This window comes from Ceratotherium simum, chromosome 39 (assembly GCF_057802395.1).
Source record: "Ceratotherium simum simum isolate JZ-2026a chromosome 39, ASM5780239v1, whole genome shotgun sequence".
Classification (NCBI taxonomy): domain Eukaryota; kingdom Metazoa; phylum Chordata; class Mammalia; order Perissodactyla; family Rhinocerotidae; genus Ceratotherium; species Ceratotherium simum.
This window is the reverse complement of record NC_141938.1, coordinates 13562972-13577285: the sequence shown is the minus strand read 5'-3', so window position 1 is coordinate 13577285 and position 14314 is coordinate 13562972. Positions and strand designations below refer to the sequence as shown.

At 61.4% G+C, this 14314-nt stretch overlaps 1 protein-coding gene across 1 annotated transcript; it reads right to left on the bottom strand.

Annotated features, from left to right (window-relative positions):
* Positions 1-34: 34 nt before the first annotated feature.
* On the bottom strand, positions 35-14080 carry DAPK3 (death associated protein kinase 3). The gene is made up of 9 exons (XM_087425732.1): positions 14010-14080; positions 12904-13060; positions 7249-7609; positions 6834-6963; positions 6473-6521; positions 5841-5867; positions 3729-3881; positions 2963-3008; positions 35-2566 (listed from the first exon to the last, which is right to left on the bottom strand). The coding sequence occupies exons 2-9, from the start codon at positions 12963-12965 to the stop codon at positions 2030-2032; spliced, it is 1365 nt and encodes a 454-aa protein (XP_087281858.1). The 5' UTR covers positions 12966-13060; positions 14010-14080; the 3' UTR covers positions 35-2029.
* Positions 14081-14314: the final 234 nt, after the last annotated feature.

Genomic DNA, 14314 nt, shown 5'->3' with positions numbered 1-14314 from the left:
AAAAGAGAAAGATAAAAAAGGATGAATCATATCATGAGTTGTATCTCAATTTTTTCAAAATTAAGTTAAAAACAAAACAAAGACAGAAACGTGCCCCTCAGTGTCCGGAACGAGGTAACAGAAAGATGAGCGGGCCACTGAAGGCTCAGAACGCGGCTCCTGGGAAGGAAGGGAGGGCAGAAGGGCCCTCTGTGGGGCCACACTGCAGACCCCGAGGCTGTACAGGTGGCAGCAGGAGCAGGACGTCACCTCCAGGCGGGGCCCGAAGCCAGGCAGCATCTCGGGATGCACGAAGGGACAGGAGACCCCTCTGGGCCCATTCTGGCTGCCCGGAAGCTTCTATCTCATTGCAACGAAAAGAACCCGAGTCCAGCTGAGCCCCAAGATCGGAGCAGCCTCTGAGGTCACACCAGAGGTTTGTCCTCTTCCCCCTGAGGAGCACGGGCACAGGCAATGGACAGAGAAAGACACGAGCGCCTAGAGAGGCCGAGGCGCCGGGTGACCACCACGGCTGGGGGCCCTGCCAGGCCTGAGCAGGGACACAGCTGGACATCAGGGCGGTGGGGCGTTATTCCCTTGGACTGACAGCGGGCACACATGACACGACAGGGCTCCTGGAGGGCGCACACGGGTCCCACCCGCCCCGGGGACCAGCCTGCGCACCAGGCGTCCTGAGCCCCGGCCAGCGGCCGCAGCTGGGGCACCAGCCTGCCTCCCCGGCTCCTCCCTGCATGCGGCTGGCTGGCCTCTGTCCTGGGAACCCCTCTCGGGTTCAGGGGGGCCGCACAGGTGCCCCTTGGTTAACACGACCCACAGCAGAGAACTTGGCTCAGAGCGGCCACGGCGGGGAGCACAGTTCACGGAAGCCTGGACCTCAGGCCACCGTCTCTGGGGCCCAGACCCTGCTCCAGGGTGGCACCTAGTGGCACAGAGCGGCACTGCCGCCGCAGCCCCCCAACCCGCTCTGGTCCCCCGCGGGTTCCCCGAAGGCCCACCGCGTGGGGGTTCCCAGCCAGGGGCACCTGGGAAACACCAGCAGAGGGGTCAAATGGGGTGGCACGGAGCCTCGGGGGGCCCTGGGGCTCTCTGGGGAAGGGGACGCTGTGCCCACGGGCCCTTGCAGGGCATTTTGAAGGCGACTACGGCACGCAGCCCACTCAAGGGGGCCGGCCTGCACCTGACGGTTCACAAGGCGGCAGTGGAGAAGGGCCGGGGCAAGGATGGGATCCCCATTGGTGGCTCTGGCGCCTCAGGGCAGAGCTGGCTCTTGATCCCCTTCCCCCGGCCCCCCGTCGGCGGGCCTGCCTCCCCCAGCGCCCGGGGGGCTCCCCAGGCCTCAGGGAGAAAGCAGGGCCTCAGATTTCACGGCTGTCGCCTTTACTGCATCCGGGCACCGGGCCCAGCCACGCTCCCCCCAGCGCCGCCTGCAGACCCACGCGTCCTTGAGCTGGGTCACCTCCTCAGCTCCGGCCCTGGCGCCCAACCCCAGGCTGCGGCACAGCAAGGGCGTGGGGGATCGGAGAGCCGGGCTCACGGGGCACCTCCACCGCCGACGCTGGGGGAGCCGCCTCCCGCCTCTGGAAGACGGGGTGCGGGGTGTGCGGCAGAGGCCCCTCCAATTCCGAGCCCGGGGTGTGCCCGGGGCACTCACAACCCCCGCACCCAGGGCTCCATGCGCTCCTTGCTGAGCCAGGCCCTGGACTCGACGGCTGCCGCCCCGCCGCCCCGCCGGGCGTGCGGCCTGTGTCCACTGTGGCTGGTTCTGTCTTGGTGGTCCCGACCCCCGGCAGAGGTCTCCGAGTTCCCGAGGCGCCGCTGGTGCAGGAGAGAGGGGCTGGGCGGGGCGGGCGAGCTGTGCAGAGGCGGCGGCCCGGGCAGCCCGTCTTCCCGGGGCAGAGCCGGGCCACGCCCACCCTGGGCCGGGAATCCCTGGTCCCCGCGGATCACACCCCAGCCCCGCACTCCTCCCGCCTCGGCCCCAGCCGGGGGCTCCCCAGGGCGGGGCCGGGGTGACAGAGGGGCCGGGCCCCTAGCGGAGGCTGCACTCCACGCCCTGCAGCTTCTCCTGCTCGATGGCCCGCACCAGGTCCTGCACGAAGCGCATCTCGGAGGCCAGCTGCTTGGCCAGGGCCTCGTAGCGGTTCTCGAGGCGGCTGAAGCGGCGCTTGAGCCCGCTGGCCCCCAGCAGCGCGCCCTTGGCCTCCTCCTGGGCCTGCCGCCGCAGCGCCTCGGTCTTGTGCAGTTCCTGCCGCAGCCGCCGCAGGTCCTGGCCGATGCTCTCGTGCTCCTCCCGGTACCAGGCCTCCTTCTCCTCGTAGATGGCCGTCAGCGCCTCGATGTCCTCGTGGAAGAGGCGCCGGCTGTGCTCCAGCCCCCGCAGGCCCTCCTCGGCCGCCGCCACCTCCTCCAGCACCTTGGAGAAGCGCTCGAAGTTGATGTAGGTGTTGTTGGGGGGCATGCTCGAGTGCGACTTGATGGTGTACTCCTTGAGGCGGGCCGTCTTCAGGCGCCGCCGCTCCGGCTTCCTGCCGCTGTCCTCCCGCCGCACGTTCCGACGCCGGATCGCCTGCGGGGCAGGGGGAGCACGGCCTGGTGCGGGGGCCAGGAGGCGGAGGCCCACTGATGGCCACGTCCGGCCCTCCACTTGCTTTTATAAATAAAGTTTTATTGGCACACAGCGGTGCCCATTCGAGTACCTATGGTGCGTGGCGCTTTCTGCTACAATGGCAGAGCTGACTAGCGCCAGAGACCACAGAGCCAAAAACGCCAACTCTCTGGCCCTTTATAGGAGAAGGTTGCCAACCCTGACCCTGGCCTATAGGTGAGCCCTTTCTAGAAGTTTCACAGAGGGGCCATGGACTCCAGTCCCCCGCCATCCAGGCCCACTCCCCTGGGGACCCTCCCCAGACGCTGAAGGCTTGTCACACCTGCCATCCTTCAGTGGGAGCAGCCCCGACCTTACCTTGATCCAGGAATGCTCCAGGCTCTGGGCGATGGTCATTCTCCTCCTGCAAGAGCCCCCGCCGTGGTTAGTCACACGTGCGCCAGCAGCACCGTCCTCCCCCGAGGCTGGCGGGAAGAGCCAGGCAGAGAGCAGGGAAGGGCTGTTCCAGGCTCTCCCCGCAACAGCTCTGCTCTCAGCCCCCGCCTAAGGCCAACTCACAGACCCCTGCCCCTGGGGAGCCCCAAGCCCCTAAGTCACCCTCAGCCCAGGGACAAGTCCCTGAAACCACCCTGAAACCACATGCAGAGAGCACCCACTCTCCTGAGCCACCCAGGAGGAGCACAGCAAGGGGCCTGTGGGGCCTCCGTGTTCTCTGAGGGGTTCTGTGAACGGGGTCGAGACCTAATGCTGGGGTCTCGCAAACTCAGGCACCCACGGGAGGGGCTGGGTGGGCGACAGGAATGGGTGGCGCTCGCCGGGGGAAGACGGCAGCCAGCGGGGGCACCTCCCCATGAATGAGGGCTCCGTGTTGCAGGAGTTGTAGATTTTTTTCTAGAAAAAGTAAAATAGCTATCTAGAATTTTATGTGACACCTCCCATTTTAAAGATTGACAACACATTAAAAGCTTCTTAAGACCGGAGTGGGCCAACGGAAGTCACCCACTGCTGTCTCCAGCCCACAGGGAAGCCGTGCCTGATTCCCAGTGGCAGGGAGGCGGCGGCTTGCAGGGACGTGTCCTCGGCCCCCAGGCCACCCCCGAGCCCCGCGGCCCAGCGCCCCTACTTGGGGTCTTTGACCAGGAGGCGGCGGATGAAGTCCTTGGCTAGCTCGCTGGTGTTGCTGAAGTACTCCTCGTCGAAGTCGTAGTTCACGGCCGAGATGTTGGTCAGCGTCTCCTGCTTGGTCTCGCCCAGGAACGGGGACGCGCCGCTCAGGCTGGAAGGGGACAGGGGCTCAGGGCCCTGCGCTCACTCCACCAGGCCGCGGCCGGGGGACCCCCCAACTCCGCCACGGAGGGGGCAGACGCAGAGGAGGCGGGCGGGGCCGGGCCACCCACGCACCCGCATTCCCCTGGAGCCCCCCATCCACGTCCTGGCCGCCAACCAGGAGGCAGCAGGAAGTCATGGCCCAGCCAGACGCGCCGAAACGAGTGGGCCAGTCTCTGCGGAATCTCAACTATCTACGTAGACTCACAGTCTCAGAGCATTTGGGTCTCCCCCAAAACGTTCACTGATTCTGGGGGGCAAACTGGGAACTTTCCAGGGGGACTCCTGGCTGATGCCACCGCGGCGCACGGTCGGGGCGCCCACTCCCCATGATGGCATCGGGTGATACGCTGCACCGAGGCGGCCACACCACAGCCCTGGGGGCTCTGGGCGGGGACCCGTGACTCATGGGGAGAAGCATATACTGGGTCTTCGTCCCGTCCTCGGGCACATGGCTCCCAAACCCTTGTAATTTCCTAAGCGATAGGAGCTCAGAAAGTGGGAGCGTCTTTGCCATAATATTCCATGTTTGTCCTGGATTCTGAAACAGCTCCAGGCTGACAAAGGTGCCGGGAGTGTCTTTTTTTATTCATAACAAGCTCCTTCCAGCCACACCTGAGTTTATGTGAATCAGGTGACTTCTGGAAAGCCCTAAGGATACGGCTGGTGGCCTGAGGAACCAGCCATGGGACTAGAGGGATGGAGCGCTCAGCCTCACTCCTGACCTCTGATCTCCAAGGAAGGGAGGGGCTGGGGTCGAGTTAATCACCAGTGGCCAAGGATTTAATCAATGGTGCTACGTGACGGAGAGTGGGGTTCTGGGCTGAACACAGCCACATTGGGAGGGTGGCGCGCCCCCAACTCCACAGGGACAGAAGCTCCTGTGCTCGGGACCCTCTCAGATGTCACCCTACGTGCCTCTTCCTCCGCTGTTCATCTGACTCCCCTATCTTATTCTCTGTGATAAACTGGCTCGTAAGCCAACTGTTTTCCTGAGATCTTCGAGCTACTCTAGAGAATCACCCCACCTGAGGAGGGGTCGTGGGAACCTCCAATCTATAGCTGGTGGGTCAGAAGCACAGGTGGCGACCTGGACTTGCGATTGGCACCTGAAGCGGGGCCGTCCTGAGGGGCTGAGCCCTCCCCCTTTGGGGTCTGCGCTAACTCCGGGCAGATGGTGCCAGAACTGAGCTAAACGCAGGACACCAGCTGGTGTCGGAGCTTCACTCACGTGAGCGAGCCTGGACGGGGCCTGGCACCAGAAAGAGGACCCCAGTGGGACACCGGTGGAATCTGAGCGACCCCGGCCCTCTGCTGGCTGGTGTGCCCCAGGTTAACCCTCGGTGGACGAACGCTGTTGGCATCAGACGTTAGCGTGGGGGAAGCTGAGTCAGAGGGCACGGGGCCTCCGGACTGTTCCTCCAACTCTCATGCAGGTCTAAACCGATCCCCCAAAACAACACTAAAACTGTTTTAAAAACCCATTCCTGAAACCTGCAGGTCTGAGGGCCCCGCCCATTCAACAGGAAGGGATAGCCCACTCGGTGCCATCTGAGAACGTGACCTCGGGGTCAGATCTTTTTCGCACAGAGGGGCCGAGCTGCTGGCCAGCGGACGAGGGGGAGGGAGGACACACTGTCTCACCCGGGAGGGGGCCGGGCCTTCTGAACTCTCCAGAAGCCCCTGAGACAGGAACCACACCTTTCTCTCCTGCACAAACTCATTCATCCCCTCATTCACCCACTCGTCCCTCCAGAGTTCACTGAGCACTGCGATGGGTCAGAGAGACACAACATGGGTCCCGCGTGAAGCAGACAGATGCCCCTGTGCTCTGGTTGCTGTCCCCGCACGGAACCCTCCCCGACCCCGAGGGCCCAGAGGGGCGGCAGGGAGCGGAGCAGGTACTCACAGGATGTACGTGATGACGCCGATGCTCCTGGAGAGAACACATTAGAAGAGACGAGGATCAGCTCGGCCAAGGGGGCGCAGCACCCCGACCCCCAGAGTCTCTAAATGGCGGGGGCCAGAGCCCAGCTTGCGGGCCAAGTGGGCAGCACGGGGCTGCAGGGCCTCGGGCCAAGTCCCTTCCTCCCACCCGCTCGGGTGGACCTGGGACTAGAAACTTGAGCGGCCCTGGCCGCACCTGCCTGGCAAGGCTCAAAGGGCTGGGGGCGGGGCAGACAGAGCATTACGGCCCACAGACCACGCAGACGTGGGGCCCTCTGTGCTCACAGGCGGGGCTGGCAAACTCTTTCTAAAGAGGGTCAGACAGCGAATATTTCAGGCTTTGTGGGCCATCAACCGTCTGTCACACATTCACCTGTTTTGTTTTGAACAACCCTTTAAAAACGAGAAACCATCCCTAGCTCACGGGCCTGCTCTGACCCGTGGGCCGTAATTTGCCGACCCCTGTTCTAAGGCTACAGCCCGTCCTGCCCACGCCCCACGGCACCAAGACCACGAGGGCAGGCGGGGGGGTCCCCCGAGGAGCAGGATGCCGCGTCCCGGGCGTGCGGGGCCCCCACGCTGCCCTGCACTCACCACATGTCCGCCTCCAGACCCAGGGGCTCATAGTTGACGATCTCGGGAGCTGCGGGGACGGGGGACAGAAGGAGCAGGGTCAGGCGCTGGAGCGTCTACGGCGGCACTGGGGACGCGGCCTCGGGGCGGCACAGCCCCGCCGCAGGTGACTGGTCCCCGAGGGAGGGCAGGCACTCGCGGGCAGGGCCAGCTCTCGGGCGGGAAAGCGGGACGGAAGCACCAAGCCGAGGCCCTGAGCTCCCGCGGACCCGACACCGGGGATGGGACGGGGAGCCCGCGGGCGGCGGGCCAGGCGGCCAGGGCCAGTCGGAAGTCCTCCAACGCCCTCCCCAGCGCGCCCCCGACGCCCCCGCGGGCTCACCCACGAACTCCGGGGTGCCGAAGATGTTCTTGAACTCGTTCCCCGCTTCAATCTTGTGGGCGATGCCGAAGTCGATGAGCTTGATCCGTGGGTTCGGCACATTCTTGTCCAGAAGCATGATGTTCTCCGGCTGGCGGCGGGGGGGAAGCGGGGTGCTGGGAGCAGGGCTCTGCGGCTCCTGCCGGCCCGGCGTCCCGGGAACAGCGCCCCCATTCTCCCCCTCGGCTGACCCCACCCCACGAGTCCAGGCCTGAGCCGGTGCGTCTCCCCGGCCCCCTGGGCAGCGAGGGTCGGGGGTGTGCATTCCGGGCCTGTGAGAGCCGGACCCCCTCCTCCCGGTCCCGTCCTCACCCGCCCCGGCCGGGCTCCGGCACCCCAGGGGGCCCCACTCCATCCTGAGGCCCGCGGGGCTCACCTTGAGGTCGAAGTGGGCGATGCGCTTCGAGTGCAGGTAGTGGACGCCATCCAGGATCTGCTTGAGGAACTGGGTGGCCTCGTCCTCCGTCAGCGACTCCTTCTCGGCCAGGAAGTCGAAGAGCTCGCCGCCCGAGACCAGCTCGAGGATGAGCACGACGTCGGTCCTGTTCTCGAAGATGTCGTGCAGCGTGATGATGTTGGGGTGCCGGATCTCCCGCAGGATGCTCACCTCCCGCTCGATCTCCTCGCGGCTCACGCCCCGCCGGCTGGACGACAGGCGGCGCTTCTTGATGAACTTGGCCGCGTACTCCTTGCCCGTGCCCTTCTGCCGGCACTTCCGCACGATCGCAAACTGGCCGCTGCGGGGCGGAGGGGAGGGGACGGGAGCGGAGGTGAGTGGGGCAGCCAGAGAGACCCGGGCCACCACAGCCTTCTTGGGCAGCGCCGGCCCAGCTCCTGGCACTGTGCAGACGCACCATGCCCACCACCTCCGAGAACGTTCCTGAAGGTGTCCCTGTGTGAGTGCAGAGGCCCATGATATAATGGCCACCTGGCACGTCTACAACAGCAAAAGGATGGAAACAGCTCGATGCTGATCAAAAGGGAGCTGGAATCCATCACGGTAGGTCCAGCGGAATCTTACACAGTCATGAAACGCTGGAATCTTACACAGTCATGAAAAAGAATGAGGCGACTCTCCGTGAGCTGACAAGGAGAGCCATTCCTGAGGACCCGCTCAGGGAAAGAGCTGCAGGACGACACGCAGAAGATCTTTCTGTTTGAAGAGGTATAGGCTGTACCCACACGCACAGATGTATTTACGTGAGTCTGTGCAGGAAGAAAGGTCTGAAGGCCACAGGCCAACCTGTTAACCACAGACAGCTCTGAGGAGTGGGACTGAGGGAATGGGGCCAGGGAAGGGAGTTTACTTTTTATTTGATATGATTCTATACGGATTCAACTTTTCACAGCGTATTTCGTCATTTTTAAAAATCTAAGAAGAAAGAAAAAAAGCCATTGACTTCAAAAGAGCTTCTTATTTAATAGGAAAGGTGAAAGAAATACACTCAGTTTCAAAACAAGAGAGAAGAGTGAGGATGTGGAGAAATCAGAACCCTCATAACGGCTGGTGGGAATGCAAAATGGGGCAGCCACTGTGGAAAAGTCTGGTGGTTCCTCAGAAGGTTAAACATGGGGGCCGGCCCCATGGCGTAGTGGTTAACTGCACGTGCTCCGCCACCAGCAGCCCGGGTTCAGATCCCAGGCACGCACTGATGCACTGCTTGTCAGGCCATGCTGTGGCGGTGTCCCATATAAAGTGGAGGAAGATGGGCACAGATGTTAGCCCAGGGCCAGTCTTCCTCAGAAAAAAAAAAAAAAAGGTTAAACATGGAGTTTCCATCTGACCCAGCAATTCCATTCCTGGGTGTCCACCCCAGAGAAATGAAAAATGTGTCCACACAGCAACTTGTACACAGACATTCACAGCAACATGATTCACAACAGCCCGAAGGTGGAAACAACCCAAATGTCCATCAATGGATGATGGATAAACACAGTGTGGTCCATCCACACACTGGAACATTACGCAGCCATGAAAAGGAGTTAAACCCCGACACAGCCACACCGTGGATGGACCTTGAACACACGATGCTCAGGGAGAGAACCAGACACAGAAGGACACACAGTGTGTGATTCCATTGATGTGAAATGTCCAGAACAGGCACGTCCACAGACAGAAAGTGGGTTCATGGGTGTCAGGGGCTGGGGAGGGGATGGGGAGTGACTGCTGATGGGATGGGGTTTCTTTTTGGGATTATGGAAATGTTTTGGAACTATCTAGTGGTGATGGTTGCACAACTCTGTGAATGTACTAAAGAGCATTAAGTTGTACACTTTGAATGAGAGAACTGTACGGTATGTGAATTATATCTCAAGACAGCCGTTACCGAGAGAGAGAAAGTCTATTTACTGCCCCCCAGGGAGCTGCCCAGTGTCCGAATTCCTTTGCTGTCTAGGAACTCGCTTAGGTTAACTTGCTGTAACTCAAGAGGTGACTGCAAAAGGCCAGACAGTAAATATTTCAAGCTTTACGGGCCATGTGGCCTCTGTCACAATTCCTGCATGTTTTTACAACCCTTAAAAACAGTCAAAGCCCATTCCAGGTCCACGAGCGGGCCGCACCACGTGGCTAGGGTGGGATTCGGCCCACAGGCGGTGGTCGCTGAGCCGGCACCAAGAGGTTACGGGAACGCACACGTCAGTGGACGGGCCAATCCCCAGGGAGCAAGCGCGTGCCCCGGACGGAACGCCAGCAGGGCACCGCCAGCGTCAAGAAGGGACTACGCGACATCTCAGGGAAACGGGGGACAGCATGTAGAGGAAGGAACAGTGGAGACGGGCCTCGGGGACAGGAGGGGTCCCTGAAGTTGGTGGCGGCAGAGGGAAGACAGGCCAGGCAGAACCAGAGACAGACGAGTGAGGGGCGCCTGTGCCACGCCAGCGGGGCTCCCAGAAAAGCCAAGCGACCTGACTGGGACCTGAGACATGCGTCTCAGCAAGCGGACCTTCCCTGGGAGCCCAGGACCACCCGCAGCTGGCAGGCACCTAAGCCACGCCCACACCAGCACCACACGAGGAGCACCCAGGGCGGGCCACCACGGGTGTGCTCTGCACACACTCGGGGGGTCAGGAGGTGGGTGAAGCTCGAGGTGGGCAGGTGGGAGGTGCAAAATCATGACTGACCATGGTAGATGAAATAATGGCCCCTCCAAAGACGTCCACGTCCAAATCCTGGGACCTGTGGATGCGTCACCTCACACGGCACAGGGGACTTTGCAGATGGATTAAGTCAAGGCCCCTGAGACGGGGGATGACCCTGGATTCCCAGTGTCACCACAGGGTCCCCATCAGAGGGAGGAGGAGGGTCAGAGGCAGAGAGAGACGGGAGACGCTGCGCTGCGGGCTGTGCAGATGGAGGAAGGGGCCCCGAGCCCAGGACGCAGCCTCTAGAAGCTGGAAAAGGCAGGAGATGGTTCTCCCTGGAGCCTCCGGAGGACCAGCCCTGAGGATCCATTTTAGACTCCTGAGCCCCAGACCTTTCAGATAAGCAATGAGTGCTCTTCTAAGCCACTAAACTGTCGTAGTTTGTTACGGCAGCAACAGGAAACTCCAACACTAACCTAAAAGCCAGGGACACAGGTGAGACGAGAAAGGCTAAGTGTTCCCGCTCAGGCCTTGCCCCCCACTCCCCAATCTGCCACAACAGCCCCCAGGTCCACTATGCTCCTGCCCCTCCAAGTCTGGGCTAACACTCCCCCCACGTGAAATGCCTCCCCCCGCCCCTCTGCCTACATCAGCCAAGCGAATTCTTCCAGGCCCGCCCCCCACCCCACGAAGACTCCCTGACGGCAACGACATCACAGGCCGAGTGTCCGCCACGCCGTGCTGGGCACTGGACGTGTGGCCTGAATTTCCAACACAAGGACTGCTCTCCTCCAGCTTTATTCCAAGCTGAACTCACACATAAAGATGAGTAAGACCGAGATCATGGGAACAGGTCAAAAGATGCTGTTGTGAGCTGAATTGGGTCCCCCCAAAATCTGTATGTTGAAGCCCTAACCCCCAGGACCTCAGAATGTGACTGCGTTTGGAGATAGGTCTTTAAAGAGGTGATTAAGTTAAAAGACGTCATTAGGGTGGGTCCTAACCAATAGGACTGCGTCCTTATAAGAGGAGGAGAGGAGGACACAGACACGCACAGAGGGGGACCACGTGAGGACACCGGGAGACGGCCGTCTACACGCCAAGGAGAGAGGCCTCAGAGGGAACCTGCCCTGCCGACACCCAGATTTTGGATTTCCAGCCTGCAGCACCGAGAAAGAATACACGTCTGCTGTTTAAGCCCCTCGTCCGGGGCACTGAGCTCTGACAGTGGGAGCTCACTAATACAGACGTGCCGCCACTCCACGACGTGGAAGCCCACAGACTCAGCCACCACGGATTAATTTATTTCCTGAGAGTGTCGATTCGAATTTGAATTGAGAACACACACACAAAGAAACTCGCTCCCAGTTCACTGAGCCCTGTGACCCCTGGGACGAAACAAGGTGGCCCTGCTTTACTCGAGGTCTGTCCCCACGGTGATTCCGGCAGCTAATTCCCCAAAGACAGTTGATAATTAGGCTCGGGAAAGACAGCTCTGCTCGACACTGAACTGCAGCTCGTTCCCACCTCTGAAACCGAGAGCTGATCACAGCGGCCAACCTCAGAGGGGCAAAGCGCACGCCCGAAAGAGGACGATGTTTTGGGCGTGAGCACACACTCTCTTCCCAACACTCAGGTCAGGGGCTCGTCTTCGTCTGGACATCAAATGGGCCCAACCCCGGGATACGAGGGCAGAGCTGGCTGTCGGGCAGACAGGAACCAGGTGCCCACCCCTGATTCCAGCGCACCTGGGCTCTGGAGCCAGGGGGGCTTTGTCTCAAGGTCTGAATCCTCCTTTGCCACTTACAGTCTGTGTGCCCTTGGGCAAGTCCCTTCCCTTCTCTCATCCTCAGTTTATCTAGAAAACTTCAATAAATTTCCTATGTGGCCCACATCAGACGAGTTGCCTGGCTCTTTTTAACGGCTGCATAATATTCCATTAACGGATGTGGTGTTGCTGTAATGGCCCAAAGAGGCTTCCCATCTTTCACTCATATAAAATCCCTATAGCATCTACTCCTGTTCCTAGGTCATTGATCCGTGTAGCACGTATTTCCACTGAATTCATTCCTGGGAGTGGAATCGATGGGTTAAAGGGTAAATGTCACATACATGTGACATTTTGCTGATTTTTGCCAAACTACCCTCAGTAGGAGGTCCTAACACATTTTCAACAATAAAGTATGAGATTTCTTCGGGCGGGGGGGGGGCGGGAGGTGGAGGCTGCATTGGCTACCTTTCTAACAGAGGAAATTCCTAAAGGAAGCACTTCAGGATCCCAAAGGAGCCACTCTCTCTGAAAAGGCCTGAGGCGGGGCTGAGTTATTTACATTCCTTTCTGGTGACATCATGGGGCCGGCCAAGGCAGATCAGGAAGGCCGGCCAGCAACAAACTCACCAAATAAGGTTTGAGGCTCTGGAAAAAAAAAAAAAAGAAGGATGGTGCCTGGCTGGTCTGAGGCAGGCGAGTTCCCAGGGGACGCGGCAAGGCCCGGCCAGGCAGGAAATCAGCTGCCCGGCTGGAATGGGAAACCTCCGTTTTTTCCCACAAGAATGCTCACAATCGGCAGGCGTGGGGGCCCAGACAGGAGGCCTTCCCTGGAAACGTGTGTTCAAGAGCTGCAGAGACGTAAATGCCTCCCACACGAGAGGATTAAAGAGACAGAAACTGCTAACCCAACTGCTCTCACACCACTTGCCAGGCATCGCATTCGGTGCCAAAGACACTCAGTTACGTTTCTTCCCAAAGGAAACGCACAGAGGATGTCAGAGCAGGAATTCACGGCCGGGGCTGTCTGATTCCAAAGCCCAAACTCGTTCCACCAGCACACGCCCCTGACTCATTCCATCTTGGAGAACAGAACAAAGGACAGGACGGGAGATACTGTCCAGAAAACCCGGCAGTGCCTCCCCCAGCCCCAGAGCCCCGTCAGAGGGGCCTGCTCACCTGCCCAGCTCCTCCCCCATCTCGTAGTGGTCTTCCACATCCTCCTGCCTGAATGTGGACATGGTGGCCGGTCTGCCTTCCAGCGCCTTCCGCTCCAGAGAAAGCCCAGTCACTGCAGCCTGGGGACGGGACCTCGGGGAGTCCCCTCGCTGTGACCCTGGAGGAGACAGAGACACAGGAAAGAAGGAATGAGATGCCACTACTCCTAGGTAAACGGAGCCACCTGCTCGCCAAAGATAGGTCTCACATCACTCCACGCTGAAGGCCCACTGTCCTCAGGGGGCACGTGCGTTTAGCGAGCCGGCCACTTTCCCGTGGCATCTCATTTAGACACCGTGCCCCCCAAAAGGTCGGTGTGAGCCCCACTGTGCCACCTTCGCCCCCATAACTCCCGCCAGGCACTACCTCTGGCTCCCCACACACTGCCCCCGCCTGTCTCTGCCTTCTCCCAACCTGCTCATCCAGAGGCCCCACACATTCCTGCAAGCTCCCCCAGTCTCCACACCCCCAGACCCCGGGACTCCTGCCCAGCTTCCTAAGTAGTTCCAGTCCCGCACGCTCCCATCTCCCTGCCCATCAGCGACCTCCAACCCCCTCGTCCTGACGCTCTCCCCCACGCCCCCAACCTCGGCCGGTCTCTTAAGACCCTCCTCAGCGGTGTTCTCCCCGCACCCTGAATTCCCAGGAACTGGACAGTGGCTTCCAAGCTCCTGCAAGCCCCTCCCCACTCCTGCCTCCCCTCCCCGCCCCCACCTCGAAGGCACCCCTCCAGGTATCAGGGCCCCACCCCAGTCTCCCCCACCCCCAAACAAAGGGCCCCCCCGCAAAGGGCCACATCTGAGCCTCCTCCACGGTCTCTCGCCCCCAACCCTCGCACGAGCTCCAGGGCAGACCCCGATGACCCCTTCAGCGACCCCTCCAAGGACTCCCCAATCCCTAATGTCCCTGCTGCAGCGTCCCCGAGGCCGCCACGCCCCCCGCAGGCCCCGGCCCAGCCCCTTCTCCGGCCCGGTCATCCCAGGACTCCGCAGACGTCGCCCCACGTCCCCCAGGGTCCCCTTCACCCGCCGGCCTAGGGCCGAGCCCGCTCCGCACCCTCCGCTCACCGGTCCCTCCGCCGCGCTGGCCGCCGCCGCCTCCTTGGGCCCCTGCGACGTGCTGACCTGCGATGACGTCACCGCGTCCGCTAGTGTCCGCCCCCGGAGGCGGATCTCACCGCCCATTGGTCAGCGCGCCCGCCGCTCGTGACGCCCCGCCCACCGCAGCCTTCCCGGCCCAGGCCCGAAGGCCTCCGGCCCTCCGCACCTGGATGCCGCCTCGCCATTGGCCAACAGGCTCGCCTCCCCGCAGCTGATTGGCTGTAACGGACGCCCGTCAAGCTTTCGTAAGTCTGCAGACCGACTTCCGGCCC